We start from the raw sequence: 19,744 nt of genomic DNA on the forward strand, positions 1-19,744 counted from the left end.
TGCTCTACAGAAGATGAGCTTTTGCCCTCTGACAGTCCAGCTGTGTGCAGAGCAGCGTTTGCTTTCTGCAAAGTCAGTGAGAGGTACAGTTGGGCAGGACAACGCTGCTCTGAGTGTCTTCTCCGTAGACTGCTCCTTGACAACCTCGATTATATATTTTAATTTTTTATTTAAAAATTATTTAATTTAATATTTTAATTTTTCCCATTACTTTGTCAAGCCTGCAGGAAATTCACCATTTCCATTATTTCTGCAAGCTTCACTTGCACTTGCTGCATGAAGTCTCTGAATCCACAGGATCAAATCAACGCTATTCCTTTTCACCATCCAAATTACAAACACGCTGACTGTGATGCATTGTTTTAAAATTGCCTGTTAAAATTTAAAAGGATTTCCAAATATTTTTAATAATTCTCTAAAACAGTCTAAGGACATCTGTTAAAGTATTGAATTTCCTTAAAGACAGCATTGGTTGGGGTTGCTTCAGCTGCAAATTAAGGTTGTCAGTCCAAGTGCTTTTTCTGGTTTAGTCTCTGATCTGGGAGTTTTTAGCGTTTCTTCCAAAGCGAGCCCAAGACAGACAGCTAGTGAGCTGTTAGGGCTTGTTTGGCCGTGTGTTTAACCTAGCAAACAATCAGTCGATACCTTTTGCGACGCCTTCTGTGTTTTGCTGGATGCCTCACTGCTTAGTGAAGAAACAAGCTAGACTGTTTCAACTTCTTCTTGCACTTTTCACATTCTTTATTCTGCAGCATGTGTCCAATGTTTCAATATATTGAGTAGCTGTGGCAACTTCTTCTGTGTGGCTACAAACATTTGCGTTATTGTTAAGCCATTGGGTCTGCTAATGAGGGGCTGGAGTACGAGGCAGAATGATGTATTTACCATGCAGGATTTCCCGCAGAGGTGAATAGTAGATTCCTGGTGGGCTGGAAGTAGATAACCAGCCCAAAGAGTCCTTAAAAGGTCCCAGCCTCACCTGCCCTCAGAAATGGAGCCGCAGCCCAGCGCAGCGTGGGATCCTCCGTCGGTGTCCTGCAAGGAAAATGCTCGAAATAAATCAGAAGCAAACAGAAAAACACGCATAAAGGGGGAAAAAAAATGCATCCTACTCCCATCGCCGTCTCTACCGCAGTTTCTCCAGCCAAATGATCAACGGAATCACTGGAAAGAAATAATAATGTAAAATAGTGTCGGAAAGGAGGTGACCGCTGACTCAATTTGCGAAGTTGTGTAGGAAGTTAAATCGAAGGGTGTAGCTCAGTGCGGTGCCATGGGATGGCTAAGATGGAGGTGAGCTGGGCTCTGCTAACGCAGCGCGCTCAGTGGAGGGTTGCTGTGAAGAGGGTGAAGCCGTAACAGCCGAGTCTGGGCAGAAGGAGCAAGTCAGTGGCAGCGTGTGGGCTGGGAGCAGCGTCTGCTCTCGGGAGGAGAGGTGTGGGGAAACCTTGTTGTCGTGTTTGTGACGAGAGGAAGAACAAACGACAGAGAAGGAGATTTCTCGGTGCATCAGATAGCGTGCAGGCAGTGAAATACGTTGGGTTATTGTGTGATCGACGATACCAGACGTGTTTTATCTCAAACGTGCTTTTCTGAAGAATTGGGTGAAACCTTTTGGAGAGAAACAGGTAGACAAAGAGAAAAAGATTATTTTCCCTACTTTTCTGAAACCAAAAGAACGCTTAATCCAGCTTTTAATTCACTTCCACTTCGTTTGCATCAATCCCACGAATAAAATATATTTATTTCTTTAACATCAATTATCTGGAAACATTCAGAACTGGATTGTTGCATATTATACTTCAAAAACGTGGTGTGTCTCATATTTACAGTCTTATAATTAGAGTCAAGACGTGCTTATTTATCACATGCTGATATTCTAACTCTAGGTCTATCAAGTGTTATGACAGTTTATGAGAATATTACTTCACTACATAATAATTTTTATCGTGGTGCTGATGCCATATTGATCTACATTTCCACTTTCTCATGTGCATCAGAATATTTAATTTTGTGTTGTGATAAATGAAAGTGTAAAAGAAGTGAAAGGTTTTGTCTTTTCAGTTATAATTTCTGTTTGAAGAATTTTTTAATGCTTTAATTATTTTTTTTCTGTGTGATTGAAGGAAGCTGGCATCACCACCAAGCTTGCAATAGAGGAAACATTTTTAAATGTTCAGTGCGTAAAAGATGTCGGTGTTTTTACCTTTGTAAACAGAAGATGATGGACAGAAAATCTGCAGAATTTTCAGCAAAAGGGAGTAATTTTTTCAGCTCTTTTTCATTTCTTAATGGAAGAAGAATTATGGAAATGAGAGCGGGCATTGCATTAAGTGCTTGAAATGTTCCTTCCCTGCAGACCAATAAAAACATAACTCTTCCATTAGGGAAATTTAGTTTTTTGAAGGCTGCGTGAATCTGAGCTCTGAATCGGTGAATGAGATGACTGTGCTGGGGTAAGCGTTTCAAGGTCTGATTGTGTATTTTAAGTCTTTCGTAGGTGGATACCAGCTCTTAGCTTGTCTTGTAAGACTTCTTCGGAGCAACTTTTCCTGTTACCCTTTTCATATTAACCACTTGGCTTCTCTTGTAGCACTTCCGTAGTGCAATCTCCTGTTATGCAGATCAGTAACGGAGTTTCAAAGCCATGGGGATTGAGTGATTTTTCCTACCTGAATTTGGACTGGAAAGTTTCCTGGCCTTTTCAAAACACTCTAGCTACTCGCATAACTCCATAAACGAAAGTCAAATAGTGCAAGTCAAAAATGTGACCTTTCTGTGCTTCATACGGCGTGTTTGTAGTGCTTATAGCCTCACCTATGGCTATAGAGCATGCAGATTGTAGTTATCTGCCGTTAAAAATATCCTTGATCACTAGTGTGAGATGGAAATGTAGCAGTAAACTGCTATCGCTGGGGATGTTCAAATTAGGTCTCTGATCAGGGCTGTGGAGAATTAATACCAGAGCAAGTGGGTATTCAAGTGAAGCCATCTTTTTTTTCTGTGCTGTTAACCATAAAATAGTAATCAAGATTAATTTCTAGGTTCTAGAAGATCACAAATAAAAATTAATAAAAAAGAGCAAAATCATTACCAGTCATTATCGCTGCTCCTTACTTCTAGCTTATTAATCATATTCCAGTTTCATATACTGTATTACTTAAGCTGTCAAACACATCACAGAGGTCTATAAGGGTGATTTGTCCTCATTTAGTGTGTGAAGAGACAGAGAGACCAAGAGCTTCTGAAACTCGTCCAAGGTCTGGAAATGATTAAGTGGAATTTTATTATTTTGTTTTAGTTGTAAATAGTCTGAATGTAGCCGTAATGGTCTAGTTATAATTGACTAAATAAATCCCATTTCCCCCTTTTCTGCTGAAGGGCTGATCCCATGGGTGGATGCAGCACTAAGAGTTAAGGCAACAAATGTAATGGTTGTGAATATCTGGTCTCATGTGGAGCTGGTTTTGGTTTAGGTTTTTGAGGTTTGTTTTCTGCAGACACTGCTGGGAATCATTTGCCCATCACTGGAAGTGGTCCTTGAAGCTCCAGTCCATCACAGGACTCCCATCAGTGCGTTCCCGTGCTCCTGCTCTGTTTTATATGCAGACAACCTAGTCCTTCTGCCATGATCCAGAACCATGGCATCGATGCAAATATTAGTTACGTTCCTTATAAATTCAGGAGGCAAGGAGAACATGCCTGACCTACATGATCCTCCATCCCCATCCTGATTATTCATTCCTAATGGAAAGATTTTGAAACACTGGAAAGAGACTGATGTGGGAAGCACATGGACATAAAATTTTCAACTCCTTGCTGATTTGCTTGCTATATTATCCCCTCTACCGATCGTATGGCTTAGCCAGTTGGTGAATTTAATCGGCTGCCTGCTTTAGACATTACGAAGAGGTACTGGCAGTGAATTTCCACCTCGCACATTAGATTTTTGGCTGATTTAAATTGGGGTCACCCTGTGCTTGTGCTGTAGGTGGCTAATAGCCCTGGAGAAGCCAGCTGTGTGGACTGGGGCTGCCTGTGGAAAACACGAGTTCCCGGGTGTCTTGGATGCATTTGCACACAGAAGGAACCAGATGGTTTTCTCTGTGGGTTTTCTTTGGCTTTGCTCTGCGGGAGAAATACCTGAGATGGATGCTGCCAGGTAGCTCTGTGGCTCCCGTGTGTTAACAGCTGCTCTTGCTCTTCTCTCAGAGGCACATTTAAAGCATAAAAATTAAAAAAAAAAAAAAAGGGGCAGAAATCTGTGTGGTCAAGTGGGGAATGAGGAAGACTCCACGTCTTGTGTGTCTCCAGACCTGATGGGATGGGTCTGATCTTGAGGTGGCATCCCAGACTGGAATGTGATGGTGGTAAGTGCCAGATGGTTCTTAAGTGCTTTGAGATCAAAGGCACTGTCTACATGTTAATAAGGTTTTCTCATTCGCAGCCCTTAGGCTTGGCTCACTCAGGTGGCAGGGTGGTAGGCAGATACAGTCACCCAGTGGGAGTCACCTGGAGATGTGTGTATGTAGTATTGCAGATTTGACTCTGAAAAGCCCTGCTGCAGTCAGCCACCCTCCCAAAACATCACCCTCAGGAAGCTTAGGTCAGGTCCCATGTCACATTTTAAAATAACCGGTTGGTGGGCTTATGCTGGCAATAAAGCTAACGATCACTAAAACAAGGCTAGTCTCTGGGCCAGAGAGAGGTGTTGGATTTTGGTTTTATCCTGGCCACTAAAAATGACTGCAGGGTAGCCTGCACCTCAGCCACACGGCCAAACCTGGGGCCATTAACAGCAGCGTTAGGCAAAGCTCCAGGTGTCTCAAGCCGGCTGGTCTTGGGCAGCCGTCCCCATCTCACGTGCTTGCTCTCCTGGTCTCGTTCCAGGGCAACCCACTGTACTTCCAGTCTGCCAGAAATGTGACAGTGAACATCCTCAATGAGAAGACTAAAGTCCTCAGTCGCCTTGTAACAGGTAAGGAGGGGGGGAGGCTGCGTGGAAGGATTAAGGAGGGATGAAAGCGGGTGTGTTGTGGGATGCTGCGTCGGCTTTAAACGGCACGCAGGAGGGGAGCCCAGGTGTCTTGTGAAGTACAAATGAAAACTTCGCTCCACTTTGTAGGAACAAAGCTAGTGACATGAAAGCTGTGCTGGAGAGGCAGCTGGCTGGTGCTTTCTGATAACGAAGCAGACCATCGTTTTCATTTGAAAGCCAATCCAGAAGCAGAAACGTTAGTTTTATGACTTCAGGGTCAAGAAGAACATATGCAGGCTGACATTTCTGGTGTAACAGGCACAGGCTTTTCCCGAGACACTTCTAACTTGCCTGCGATCTTGGGAACTCTGCTGATTAACTGTGGCTGGGCTGGCACACTGCAATTTAGGGCGCTCCGTTCGCTTCTGCAGATGAAGAACACTCTCATGCTCCAAAGCATTAGTGTGTTTGATGGGGAAATGGGTGTTTCATAAATCCCCAGTGTACAGCAGCCTTTGAATGAACGCATGTGTAATTTGGGTTGAAAGAGACCAATGCATTATATATGCTAATATATTTTTTATATATATGTATATGATATAGGATATTTATTTATTTATTGAGATTTATCTAGGGACCGGGAGAAGTATTGCTGTGTGGCAGAGCCAGTAATCCATAAACATGTTGTTTTTCGTGAGACTTGGGTTGTTTGGTTTGCTTATATAACTTCTTGGCCTCTAGTCACAGTATTAAATAATTAAATATGCAGCTTCAGTAAGCAATGATTTAAGCAGCACGCATGAAAATTGCCTGGAGGAAGTAAATAAATTCAACCCCAAGTTCCCTGATTTTCACATTCAGAATAAACGTGCTTAGTTTGTTGGTTCTCCATATATTTTCAAGAGGGTATTTGGTTCACTTAAGCACCTCCGTTTCACGAGAGCTTGGGAGGACGCAGACGGTGGTGTCTCCCGGTGTGATCTTCTGGTTATGGCGCTCGTTTCTGCGTTCAGCAGTAGCTTTGGTTTCAGAGCAGAGCGAAGACGAAGTCCCACGTAGCGCGTGCTGCAGTGGTGAGTCGGGAGACAGTTAATTAGCACGATACAAATCAAACTTAAAGCTCTGAAGTACTGGATTTTCTCAGAATGGCTGCAGGGTACTTCCGTGTTTCCAGGGTCTCGGCATAGCCTCACTTTTCTGTGAACCACGCGTGTGATTCTTGGTGTGCCCTGATGCCAATACAGATGACCCGTGCAGGCGACTGCTGGGCGTAGATGAGGTTGGAACCCACCTGTAAGAAAATACTGGCTTTCGGGTCTTATTTCTCTTCTCGTTTGAGAAATGAGACTAGTCAGGAAGATGGCCAGAAATAATGCAAAGCCTGATCACTTGCCTTACGCATTCCGGGGAGGCTCTGGCTTGGACTGGGTTGCACAGGGCTGTTCTGTGCCAATGTGCCCGAATTTTAGCCTAGGTCCTGTAACCCAGGGGTCTGCCCTTGGCAGCCTTTGAGCCCCAGACCTGGGCTGAATTGCTGTTCAGGCGGCTGATGTTTATCAGGCTCCACAACAAAACGCATTGCCAGAGGCTTTCCAGCACTGCGGTGCGCAGCAGCCTGCAGGGGAAGCAGCAGAATTGAAATAAGGGCTACGAAGGAAAGTTTCAATTGTCTAAAAACTTTCTGCACCGTGGGAGACCCTGCCGCTCACCTTGGCCTGCACAAGGTTGAAATGGTCTAAAACAAAACATTTGCTCCAGTGGTGATGTTTGTATTTATTTTTTTAATTTTTTTTAATTGGACTGTGCACGACACTGATATCATTTTAATCCAGGCATATTTAATAGGCAGAACATCGGGAATCTTTTCCACCACAGCGTCAGCCCAAGCAAAATGTACTCAGGAATTCTGGATGCCTCATGGCATGGCTGGGTATATGCATTGCCGTTTCACATGTGGGTCTGTCTTTTTTTAAAAATTTCCCAGCTATCCCAAGTTTAACGGTGGTTTTACGACACACGTAAGCATTAGCAAAAACACAAGTAGAAACAGTTGAGAGGTTGTTGTCTAGGTAGAAAACAATGCCCTTTTCTAACAAGAGGTCACCCTGTGAAAAGCACGGACCTCCCTGCTTGATGTGTCGGGTGCAGGTTGTATCTGCAGAGCTATTAGGACAATCTCAGCAGGTGGGTTTATTAAATGTGTGTGATTTTCTTATACTTCTCACTAAAAGGTTGTGCTAAATCTCTTCTTCCCTCTAGGTCCCCAAGCGGTGGAAGCACACAGCCAAAAATTTGAGGTGAAAACCCTCTCTGGAAAATTGCTGTTTTCTGCAGATGACAACGAAGTGGTGGTTGGAGCAGAGAGATTGAGAGTTTTAGGTAAAAGATTATTCACTAAATCACTGTTTTAATATGCGCCTCTTCAAATTTTAGAATAGTTTTGCCTGACTTTCCTTCATGCTTACAGAAAGCTTCTTTTGGAGATAAAGCGTTTCACTGTCTTTATTGCTTTGAATCTTCCCTGGGCAGATAATGGCCAGGAGTTTCTATCTGAGGCGCTTCTTAGCTTGCACAATGTGTTATTTCCCCTCCAGAAAAAACTCCCCTGGAAGTGGTTTGTCTGGCTCAGTGAAGTAGCATTAAAACCAGCTTTGGCAACTGACCAATTCTGGGTCCGGGGTGAAGGACAGCGAGGGATCGCTGTAAGGATGCTTCCATGGCTGCAGTCCCCGTGTGTAGGCAAACCGCAGGCTTCGTGTTTCTGATCGCACCGCTCTCGCCAGCTCCTCCTTCATTCTAGAGCAAACACCAAGGAGGAGACCTGCAGTGAAAAAGTCAACATGAATTAGGACCCCACATTAATTCTCTGAAGAGTTTGGTGGTGGCCTTTATATTCGCTGTCTTTCCTTAGCCACGTGCAAGAGAACGTTGTGCATCTCTGAGCCTTCAGCCGTGTTGTAGGTAGGGTTCTTCCCTGGTCACGGGAGGAGAGGCCAATCTTGCCAATGCCACCACTTCCCCGTCTGCCTTTCCAGACAGAGGGGACACCCCGAGCTCGCCTTTCGCCTGTGCAGGATCTGCCTCCCCAGCTGTCCTGCCTGCTAGGCTTTACATCCACAACTCCAATAAAAACTGGGGATATGCTTTGAGTTTGAGGGGTAGGGATTGTCTGTTGTTTGTTTGGATATATATTTTTTTTTTAGAGAAGAAAAACAGCTATGGTAATTGTAAAATTTTAAAATATATTTGATAGTTGTATGAAATTACCTCTTAGGAACTTATAATTCTGTAGCTTCCCCGTTCAGTTCATGCTCTTGGTTAGTTTAAGATGTGTTCGTGAATGTTTTCACGTAGGACCAGAGTGGGTGTAGCTCCGTATTGCTCGCAGTTAGTCACATAGCAGCAACGCCGCTCTCTGTGGGTGGCGCTGATACCTGTTTCCTAACGGCTTGGTTTGGATGCATCTGTTCGCTCCAGACTGCTCCTTGCATCTCTGGTAACCTTGTAAAAACAGGGAGATCAATGAAGGAGCTTATCTTGATATATAGTATTTTTCATTATTGCTTCTACATATTACATAGTGTATTATTAGTATATTATGTATAATCTAAAGGAGCTTAAAATGAGCACCTTGGAGTCTAACCATCATGAATGGGACTTCGTATCCAGCCCTTAACATTTTTGGTCACCTGCTGTCGTACTGTTCTAGACGGTTCCTGTTTGTGGGCAGGCCGGGTGTAGCTCTTCTCAGGTCCCCGTTGGTACACACCAGACTAGCTCAGTCACCAGCCAGACAAAGTTAGGTGAGCTTCACAGGGTAAATGTTGAACTTCACAAAATCAACAGCATCTTTTTTAGCCTAAAACTTTGGAAAGGAACCATTCAAAATTCTTGCAGTGTTACAGAGCCAGGGAGTGTTGGTCACAATCCATGTTCTACCACACATCTCCCTTCGCGCCGCACCCTCCAGAGGTACTTAATTGTACAGTCTTTGTGCAGGGGAGGTGAAGTCAGGAAGCAACAGTTTTTAAGTGTTTTCTTGGAGACCATAAAACGAGAGAGATTCATATGATTAACTCTTCAAAAAAAAAAAAAAACCAGAAACTTTCCCTTACAAGTTGCAAGTACTCCTTTTCAGATGATATACTTACAAAAATATTGCTTTTTGTTTACTTTGTACTTCGGAGAAACCAGCAATTATTTTTGATAGTTGTTTTGAGTTTCTGCCCTGTTTTAGTCTCCAAAATAAACAGCATCAAAAATATTGCTAACCACTGTAGTGCACTTTCATTTTTATCTGCAGCTGAGTGTTTCTCGGAGTTTATTTGGCTTATGCAGATCTGTCAGAAAAGAAAAGGTAGAATGATGCCATTGGTGATGTTACATGGCAAGTATTTCAATGACCTTGAGCTGAAATGCTTTCACAGTTCATGCTTGGCTTTGTTTTTCTCCAGCTTTGCTTCCCCAATCTAATTTTATCTCCAAAAGTGTTTGCCATGGCTGTTTGCCATGCTGGGAAGTGTTATACCATATGTTCGTATTTCTTCCAGTGTTTTTGTCTGCACTTGAGGCTAGTCCAACTTGTAGTACACAGACAAATTCCTTTGATCATTTTTCTGGTGATTGGGATCTCAGGTGCTGTCAGTATGTGTCTGCTGACACCTATCTACGCTATGTAAATAACCTCAACTTGTTCTTGTTATTGCTGAACACGTACTTGTTATAGAAGGAAGTGTATGTTTGCAATCTGGCATGAAAGTCATCTCAGAGAGGTTAGAGCAGCAGTTACTGGGCTCGTGGCTAGCTTTTAATCTTGTTAATGATAATTACTTTTTTTCTTTGTACGCTCTTCAAAGTTGATTCTGAAAGTTTGTTCTGCAAAGTAATGCTGAAGCCTTGTCATGAGAAAAGAGGTGCTTTCCTTTCTTGAAATGGGCTCTGCTCTGGGTATCTGAAGGATTTTTCAACATTAGCGGGGCATTAAAAGGGGAGGAATACACAGAATTATGGATAAAAAAAATACAAAGAGGACGTGCTGCATTTGATGGTGCTTCAAAAAATTGTGCAGCATGGGTAGTGCAGATTAACAAATGAAAGTGCTTTTTATTTTAATTGTATTTTGGGGGGTTATTTCTGATTTTTAACTGTTAAAGGACACAGAAAGACAGAGTTGGTCCTCTCTGCTTCTCATGCATGATGTAGAGTACTTTGGTGATTTTATTTGCTGTAGTGAATCTGGTCAAACCTGTTGTCACAGGAGAGACTGGAGGATAATGGGAACTCCTATCTGGGGACAAGGGCAGCCCTTTGGCCGTGGTAGGCTCTGGTGACACATACACAACCTGTTCCAGACACGAGCACAAGTTCCCTCTGCCTTGCTCAGAGCCCCCTGGGAGCTCAGCGGCTCTATTAGTCCGGATGACTCAGAAGCAGCTCATGTTTGTCTACAAAAGTCATGTAGAAACTGAGCCTCATGCCAAATCTGGTCTGCCCTTTGTCTTCTGAGCTCGTTTGCCAGTGCCCGCAGTTGCCCAGCCATCTCCTCCCCTCTTGTGGTGGGACCGGATGGCAGCACGTCCTCACTGTTAGCACCACTGTCTTTTACGAGCGTCACTCCCATAGTATTTGAGCACCTCATGGTCTTTTAAAAGATGCTAGAGCAAACCTCGGAGCCTTTCTCATTCCTCAGAATCGCAGCTCTCTCTTGTTTTGCACAGCTTAGATTTTGAAGGCAAGATCTGCCGCTTCTCTTCACCGCGGTGCTGCTCCTGGGGTTGTCCATGGCATAAAGGGCAAACTTGCCCTGCGCTGGCCGTTGCCACGGTCAGCAGCGCGCTTTGGTGAACACCACATAGACGCAAGCTGGGGCCCGGCTGGATGTGCCCTGCGGGCTCATAAACACGTATGATCTGCATTATGGGAGATGAATGAGCTGGCCCTAATTGAATTCCTATGTGGTGCGTCATACAGCGGTTCCTCTTCCCTCCTCCTCCTCCTTCCCTCCACAAATGAAGCGTGTTCAGACCGTCTGAAAAATGGTGCGGAAGAAATACCCTTTCGTTAAAAGAGCATTAAAAAATAACTTTGATATATATTAATTACCAATTTCATTCAATAGCATATTGAATATTATAGCATTTACAAACAAAAGACAATCATAAAGCATTATTCTGACTGTTAATTAGCTCTATTTATTCTGCAGATTAGTTTTTAAATATGCCCTCTAGATGCCACTTGATACTAATTAACAGAGTTACATTATTATCTCTATACAAAAGCATTTTTAATTAAATCTAAAGCAATTTAAATTAGCATAAGTTTTTACAGAAATTAAACTGGTCAGATGCTTAATTTAGCTTTATAAGACAACATCTGATGACATGTCAGTGTCAGTTCTCCCAGGGGCCTTGACATCTTTTTTGGAGATTATTTTTTGAAGTTTGTTTTCAGGGAAACTTGCCAGTATACTCTGGTGTTTAATATTTATGATGGATTTAACCATTTTTATTTTTTTTTAAGACTGAATATTGATGGCAATCCACATGCACTGCAGTGAGCTGAGATAAAAGCGCGGAAGACACGTTCCTGCAGCTTACGGGCTTTTGCAGTCCCTGGTTTTGAGTGGCGGAGGAAGGTTTGCGTGAGCGGCGGGGTTGCATGGCCTGGATGCTGTCCCGTTACAAACCATGCACGCTTTTTAACCACTCTTAAGATTACCATTTTGCTTTCCAACAAGGATAGGATTATTCAAAAAACCGCAAGGTCCCCTTTCTGTAATAGAAGAATACAGGAATTGCTCCCAAATTGCTCCTACTCTGGGTCCCTGGAAAACGCGCCTCTCACTTTGACGTTTATGCTACCATAGCATAAGCTTTTCTTCTAACATAGCCTAATGACAAAAATTTGGCTAAAGCCTTTCCCTGTGGCAGACTTTAACTAAAATAGCTGTAATTAGAGCGTGGCAGGATGGCTTTCATCTCCTTTCAGCTCCTGCAGGAGCATCTCTGCAGGAGACGTGCGAGCCACCCACCACCGCTGCAGTCCTTCCCCCCCACCATGGCGGGCCGTATCGTACCTTTGATCTCGCCAACCCCTTCCATCCCCTCCCTTCAAATAATTAGCCAGTGGCTCTGTTTCCACCTTGTAGCTTTTTCCAACTGTAGCGTATTCCCTCTGGGCGCTGAGCTGTGTGGAGCACGCAAAAGCTGGCCACAGGTTAGACTTTCAGAAACGTTAGTTTGGGAGCGTATTTTGTTCTAGTTTCTCTCCAGGTGCCTGGGAATGCACCTGAAAAGAGGCATCAGCTGTTCAAATGTTACTGTAAATTTATTAATGTTTGGAGTAATTAATTCCAAGGCACACTTCTAGCATCTTATTTACGAAAGCTATATATTAAGGACTTTAGAGGTTTTAGTGGAGGAACACCACCGATAAAAGCAACATAGCGTAAGCTTATAGTTAACAAAATCACTGCATGATTGTCTTGTAGAAAGCTCTTTCACATGGGAGGGTTTGGATTGGGGTTTTCTGTTGTTGCCGGCAGAGAGAGTAACCTGTTCTGTATTTAGAGAATACAAAGTGGTGGGGTTTATTGCCCATGGAAGGGTTAAAAAAGTATTTGCAGTGTCCTTCGCTTTGGACAAGAGGAGAACACGATTTAATGTGAACGTGGTGAACTCGTGTGTCTGCGTAAGCTGGCCCTAAAGCTTCGCATCTACAAACATTTTCAGGGAGCCTTGTATTAGCTGGAGGGGGGGGAGCACGCCCGAGCTGTGGCTGCAGTGCCGGCCTGCTTAAAGGACTCTGCTCACATTTCCTCCATATTACAATTTCAGTAGCTTCTTGGCACGTCCTTTCTAGCTTGTGTTTGCTGCAGTATTTACAGCAGAGTAACTTTCATGCGTGCAAGCGTAGTTATATTTCATGAAAATAATCCACAAAGCTATTTGGCTGCTGCCAGTCATTTCAGAGGGTGGTGTAAGCTGGAAGTTTAACAACTTCCAGGAATGACCACCCATTTTTGCTGCATGCACCCTTCTTCAGAAGTGATTATTTATGGGTCAGGACATGCACAGTTGCCATTTACAGGAGCCATTATGATTTCAAAATGGCATTTTGCTGACTTGTTTGTGGCAGCGGGAACAATTTTTGTAGCCAAGTGTTAAAACCAGGCCTGATCCAGAGGAAATGGAGCTTTCTGGCCTCACCATTGAGCCTGCTGCAACTTGGCATCTGAGGATAAATGCCAAGCTTGAACTCTGTATTGTGGATTTTGTATGTTTTCCCGAAAAATATGTCCATACTCAGGTCTGCAAATAGCTTTTTCAAAGGAGAGAAGGTGCTACAAGACTCATTTCTTAGCAAATGAAAACGTTTTCCTACTATGATCCTTTTCCTTTCCAAAGGCAGTGGAGAGGAAGTTGCCCCTGACTCAAAGACGGCTTGGTGCTGCCGAAGCGCGGCCATGGTCCCTCGCTGGGCTTCTGGAAGCAAACGCTGTGCCACCAGCCTGGAGTCAGAGGCTGTTCCCAGTTCATCCAGTTGCAAAGGAGCTCCTGCTGGCTGGGGCTGCTCCAAAGGCACCTGGAGGCAGCAGTTTCTCCAGAGCTCCCTCCTGTGCTCTTGGCAGGAGGAACGAGTGTGCAACAACCGTTCTGCTCACGGGGCTTGGACGGGCGTTTGACCTTTTGCTGAAGATGTATGAACTTCTTTAGGAAGCAGCTCCGAATATTCACTACGCGCTCCCTATAGGTAATTAAGCAGTAATACTAATGCAGCCCGAGAGCGATTGCCAAGCTGTGTAGTCATTGGTCCTGCAGGAAAGGGACAGAGAAGAAAACGAGGAAAGGAGGGAAATGCGCTGACAAATGGAAATACTAGGTTGTAGCACCGGCATGAGCAAGACTGGAAACAGCCTCCACTGTCTCTAGCATTCAGTCATGGTGAATTCATGAAATTTCATCAAATTTCTTTGCACTCATTGCAGAGCTGTGGTGCTGGGAAAAAAATACGTTTAGCAAAATTAAGGAGCAGTGGGGGAAAAAAGTATGTTTCCTAGCGGTGATTAAAGCCACAAGAAAATTATTTTTTGCTCTCAGTTAGGAATTGCGCTATTACCGTATCAACGTAGAAGTCAGGTGTGAAAAAGTGATTTAATCTGTAATCAGCAGTGACAAAGAGTTAAAAATCTATATAGAAAAAAAATTATTTCATTGAATGGGGTGGGATTTATGGATGCTTTCTTCCAAATAAAGTTTTTCTTCCCATTGCATAAGGGAAGAAATTAAAACGACCGGATCTTGAGCAAACATACAATTCTTGAATGAATGCGTCTGATTGCTTTGCTATCTTGAGGGCAACAGGTGTAGACGCTGTTGTCCATTCCTTTTAATGTCAAATTCAAATAACATTGCCCTCCTTTTTCAAAATCCACTCACGCAGATTGTAAACTTGTCTTTTGTTGGAGGGAACAGTGTGTGTCGGGAGGGAGATATACTGAGAAGTTTTCCTTGTGTTTGCTTTTGCTTCAAAATACATTCCAGGCAAAAAGGATAGCATTTATGTAAAGTGTATAGGCTTCTAGTCCAGGCTGAAATGTGTGTTCAGGTTGTGTTACGTTAATCCTGTTTAAGGAAAAAGAAGTATCATGCACCATCAGATTAATATTGATTAAATGTCACAAGGATTATGAAAGAAACATACTGTACACTTACCAAACACTGAAATCAAGTTTAAAAGTGTGGCAGATTTATATTTTATTTCCTAAGTGTCTTCCCCAGCCTTCACAACCTGATCTGTTTGAAGCTCACATAATATTCTCCTTGATAAATTTCCACTGTGTATCCCTACTTCAGGTGCTCTCCTGAGTTTCTTTTCAGCTTTGCACAGGAATGCCAAGAAGAGCTTCAAAGGAACTGAGTGATGACATTGCTATTGTTGAGCTGCAGAAAAAGTGTTGAAGGACCCCAAAACTAGTCAAGAAGGAAATATCTAGAGGTCAGCATAAGTTGTAGCAACCTTTCTTCGTATGTCTTTTCTCAGTTTGGATGCGAGCCCTTCTGTTCTTTTCTGTTATTCTCTTTATATTTCTCAGACATTCAACCACCGACGCTAGACTGTTGAAGATCAATGTGTCTCTAGAGACACATATATGTGTTGCCCTTCTTTGGATGCGCTCCAGCACCTCAGTGTCTTTCTTCTAGTGAGGGGCCCAAAAGTGAACACAGGATTCAAAGTGTGGCCGCACCAGTGCCGAGTACAGGCGGGCAATCGCATCCCTAGTCCTGCTGGCCACACTGTTTCTGATACAAGCCAGGGTGCTATCGGCCTTCTTGGCCACCTGGGCACACTGCTGGCTCATATTCAACCGGCTGTCAACCAGCACCCCCAGGTCCTTTTCCACCAGACAGCTCTCCAACCGCTCTGCCCCAAGTTTGTAACGGTGCATGGGGTTGTTGTGACCCACGGGCAGGACCTGGCGCTTGGCCTTGTTGAACCTCATACCATTGGCCAAGTACTAAGTGATAGGACAAGAGGAAACAGCCTCAAGTTGCGCCAGGGGAGGTTTAGGATGCATATTAGGAAAAATTTCATCACTGAAAGGGTTGTCAAGCATTGGAACAGGCTGCCCAGGGAGGTGGTTGAATCACCATCCCTGGAGCGATTTAAAAGACATGTAGATGTGGTGCTGAGGGACATGGTTTAGTGGTGGGCTTGGCAGTGCTGGGTTAATAGTTGGACTTGAAGATCTTAAAGGTCTTTTCCAACCTAAACAATTCTATGATTCTGTGATCACTAGTGATCCATATGCTCATCTTTGAGTTTGCGGTTCATCTTATTGTTTGCAGGTTTTCTAGCTTAAAACCAGGCTCCGTTTATTTCTTGGGACTATGAGTCAGATAACTGCTGCTCCTCCACCCGACGGAGCTGGCGGTGCTGGAGTCACAAGGAGTTCCTGTTTGGCCTAACTCAACCCAGTGCCTAAAGGTTGACTCACTCCCCATGTGCATACAGTGCCAAAACCACAACCTAAAAGATTCGAAATAATTTATATTACCTTTTTATTATAAACACCTTTCTTGACGCTGCACATGATTTCATTACACAGATTGCCCTTAAATGAACAACTCCCCAACACTTGGATGACGAAGGTAAGCAGACAGACAGACCTTTGCAATGAACTATTTTTGTAGTATCCAAGAAAGAATCATGAATGAAGCTTTTATGGCTTTTGTTCAGTGCACTGGCTTAACCTGGCCAGGCCATTATTGTTGGGCCCTGAAATGGAGCTCTTATTGATTTCAGATTTGATGGGATTCAAGGGGAGCAGCAGCAATTACTATGTTCATCCATTTAAAAACATAAATTAAGGATGAATAAGGCTTTTAAAGCTAGGAATTAAAAGAAGTGGGCACAAATCATTTCTACCTACACTGTATTGGATTTACTTCCTGGACATCTGTTTGCACAGACACCTTTCTGAGACTGTCACATATTACCCTGATGAGACCTACCAAGGAGAGAACCTTGTCAGATGAGTGTTTTCATGAACAAATTGCTGAATGTGTCCTAATATAATAGCAGGAATAGAGGCAGTTTATGGATATCACCAGCACACTATACATTGCCTCTTGACTGTAGCTAGAAGAAAGTCATAGCAAATCCTTCTTCTTCTCCCCTCATTTGCACAGTATTACATTAAGGCAGAGCGCTAAAGAGGAGATACGCTTAAGCCAACTTAATGACCAAGTTCATCACGGGGGTCTGAGACCCCAATTTCCTTATAAAGCAGTGATACACAACGCCAAAGGTGTACTGTGGGTCTGAAATTCTTAGTAAAAGAATACACAGAGTGGGAAAGAAAAATGTTGTCTAGAAAGAAAAGAAAAAGGAAAGTGGGGAATAGCTAACCTGGTGCATCTGCACCTGAGTGGAAACTTGATTTCTCTCCTTCGTGTTCTGTTCACCCCCAAGTGCTGTTCAGCTGATTGCCACCTACCCTTGACAGCAGCAGCATCAATCATTAGTCTAAAAATACCTCTCATCGCATTGCATTTGAGCTCTTCTTCTCTCCCTTCCAGCTGATAGCAGTGGAAGCCTGGAGCAAGTTTTGTGCAGAGGGATTGGTATGTGATCAGTATCTTGCCACAATGGCTGGAGCCCAGTTCTGGCCAGAGGGAGCAGGGATGGCCCTTGTCTTTGCAGCAGGGAAGGTGCCAGGACAGTGTCACACAGCTCAGGTACTTTTGCAGCACACAGGGAAAGGAAGAGGCAGCTTGGAGAGCAGAACTGTTGATGCCCACTTTCTTCTGCTTGGATTTGTTGCTGGTTAAGAAGGTGCATGTTCCAGCTGAGATTTGTTGCTTTCTTGGGGCATTTGTAACTCCTCTCTCCCCTTCGGAGTTGCCGGATCCAGCCAGGTTTGGGCTCATGCCGGAGCCTGTGCCTCGGTGGAGTGTTAGTGGTCTCCTGGTCTTTTCTGACGAAGCTCATGAGCTTGATCAGCCAACTCCACATTTGGATGACGAGGGCTAATGCTTCAAAAGGCGCTCTTCACCAGGAGAATGGCAGCCCAACAGGCACAGACAGAACATGACGCTTCTGCTTTGTTTCAGTGCAAAACTGGGATTTAAAAACGCCGTGTTTTATGCTGTATCTTGGGTTCATGTCGTAGAGTAAGACGATTGCCAAAAGCGCAGCCCACTGGCTCTTTTTGTTGCTTCCACGTTGGAAACAGTGAGGGCAGGTTGCTGTGCCAGGAATGTGGTCTGCAGCCAGAAAGGACAGTGTCTCCCTGTGCAAGAGCTGGAGCTTTTCAGAAGATACAGCAGACCAGTGGCACTGGAGGCTCCTACGGCAGGTGCAGAATAGGAAGAGGGAGGTGAAAGGAGGTCCAGGAGCTGGATGTAACTCCAGTAACTCACTTGCTGTGGTCCAGACTGCAACCAGGATTGTTTCCTGGATGTGGCAGTAGGCTTCTAAGAAACCACTAGTGCCAGAGAAAATGCAAACCCTTAGTTGGCAGACCTGTTCTCATGCAGCCTCAAATGAAAGAAGAGAAAGAAACCAAAAAAAAATAATCCCCAAACCCTTAAACTGAAGCGTAAATCTTCCCTTGCCATGGGGCTCTTGGTCTTTGTTCTTACATGAAGCGAACACATATAGGGGTCTTTGACATTTGTGCCCCTACACCTTCTGCACTGGAAGGGGAAAAAACCCCAAATATTCTTTGATTGAATCTTTATGGTGATTCAAAACACTTTAGGTAGATCCTGTCATATGCTTTATAAGTTCCTGACTGATTGTGTGGAATTAAGTTATTGGGCAGAGAACCAGCTAATGGAAACACATGGATGAAATCATTTTTGAGGGACATTAAATGGAACTTAAAATAAAGCTGAAATGGCTTTATGGATTTTTCAGTCAAACTGTTTATGAACATTTATCGGTGGTAAATTACACAGTGTCAGAAGAGGGAATCGGTAGGTATGGCTTTTAATAGAAGTCACTCTGATATAATGCTGTGAGGAAGAATAATTTATTGCCGAGGGATGTACAGTATAGTATGTTTAAATACAAATGATATGATTGTTTTCTCCTAACTGTCTTCGGCTGTTCGCAGGTGAGTTACCCTTAGCAGCAGCACAGTCTCATAAGATGAAAAAAAATATTTTCAGTACTTTACAATGAAATAGAAGGTTTGTATTATGCATTTTTCATGGTAGATAGGAAATGTTTTAATAATGGGTAACTCAGGAAGCAGAAGCTGTGTTGTACAATCAAAAATTCAACTTACATTTGCTTTATATTCAGTAAAAGCAGACGAGAGATATAGTAGCTTCGTTTGAGAAGGGAGATTGTAGCAGCTAATTCTTGGACTGTTGGAGCTGTGCATTAATGCCATTTGCCAAAACCCAACGTTCCTCAGGTAGAGGACAGTGAAAATAAGACTAGGGGAGTGCAACACTAGAAGGCACTTTCTGGTCCTGCAAATCTTGTCCACTGGTTTTGAGACCCCATTTGTCAAATTTCTTAGATTGAATTTGTCAAATCTCTTCGATTGTCCCATCTAACTGAAAAGCCACTCCCATTTTTTTGCTCCTCTTCTGGCTAGAAAACACTTACTTTTTTCCCCAAATATATTTGAGACCAGTGTATTGCCACTTGCTCTCATGGCAACTTTGGCCTAGAGCCAGTAGTTCTTTTTTCCTTCACGTTATTTATCCTCCTAATACATATATGCACAGCATTCCTAACCTTCCTTAGCCATCGTGCTACTAAGCTAGTAGCCAAGTCCTTCCCGTCTTCTTTTGTGGGATAGACTTTTTCTGTTTGTGCAGTCATGGCAGTATTTGCTCTCTGTGCACTTTCCTCACTGGGGATGAGCTGGGGGCTACATAACAGTTTGAGGATTCACTGATGATTCTTAATGGGATTTTTTTCATGTTCCTGTTAGACTTGCCCCTTGCCTTTCAGTTTAACGTCGCGTTTGCCTTCCCTTTGGCCCTGTCCCCCTGCCATGAATCATGAGTAGCACTCAGCCTTTATCTAGGGACGTTGCCATCCTGGAAGCATCCAACACGGAGAAGAAATTTTTACTGCTTTCTAAGCACATGACCTTGGACTTCATATTTTTAAATTTCTCTCTCTCTCTCTCTCCTTCCACTGCCTGAGGTCAAACATCTGTTTCTCCATGACATCCCAATTCTCTTCTGCATTGCCAGAATAACCCAATTCAGTGTCAACAGCACATTTCCCTCACACTTT

General features: G+C 43.6%; 1 protein-coding gene across 6 annotated transcripts in view; it reads left to right on the plus strand.

Annotated features, from left to right (window-relative positions):
* SGCD (sarcoglycan delta) overlaps positions 1-19,744 on the plus strand; it is a 354,617-nt gene that overhangs the window by 289,671 nt on the left and 45,202 nt on the right. For all 6 annotated transcript variants that reach the window (XM_063348882.1, XM_063348881.1, XM_063348886.1 and 3 more), the window contains 2 exons: positions 4,891-4,978; positions 7,238-7,357. In XM_063348882.1, coding sequence (XP_063204952.1) covers positions 4,891-4,978; positions 7,238-7,357 — 208 coding nt within the window. The remainder of the gene's footprint in view (positions 1-4,890; positions 4,979-7,237; positions 7,358-19,744) is intronic.

The sequence above is a fragment of the Chroicocephalus ridibundus genome, chromosome 11 (assembly GCF_963924245.1).
Source record: "Chroicocephalus ridibundus chromosome 11, bChrRid1.1, whole genome shotgun sequence".
Taxonomy (NCBI): Eukaryota; Metazoa; Chordata; class Aves; order Charadriiformes; family Laridae; genus Chroicocephalus; species Chroicocephalus ridibundus.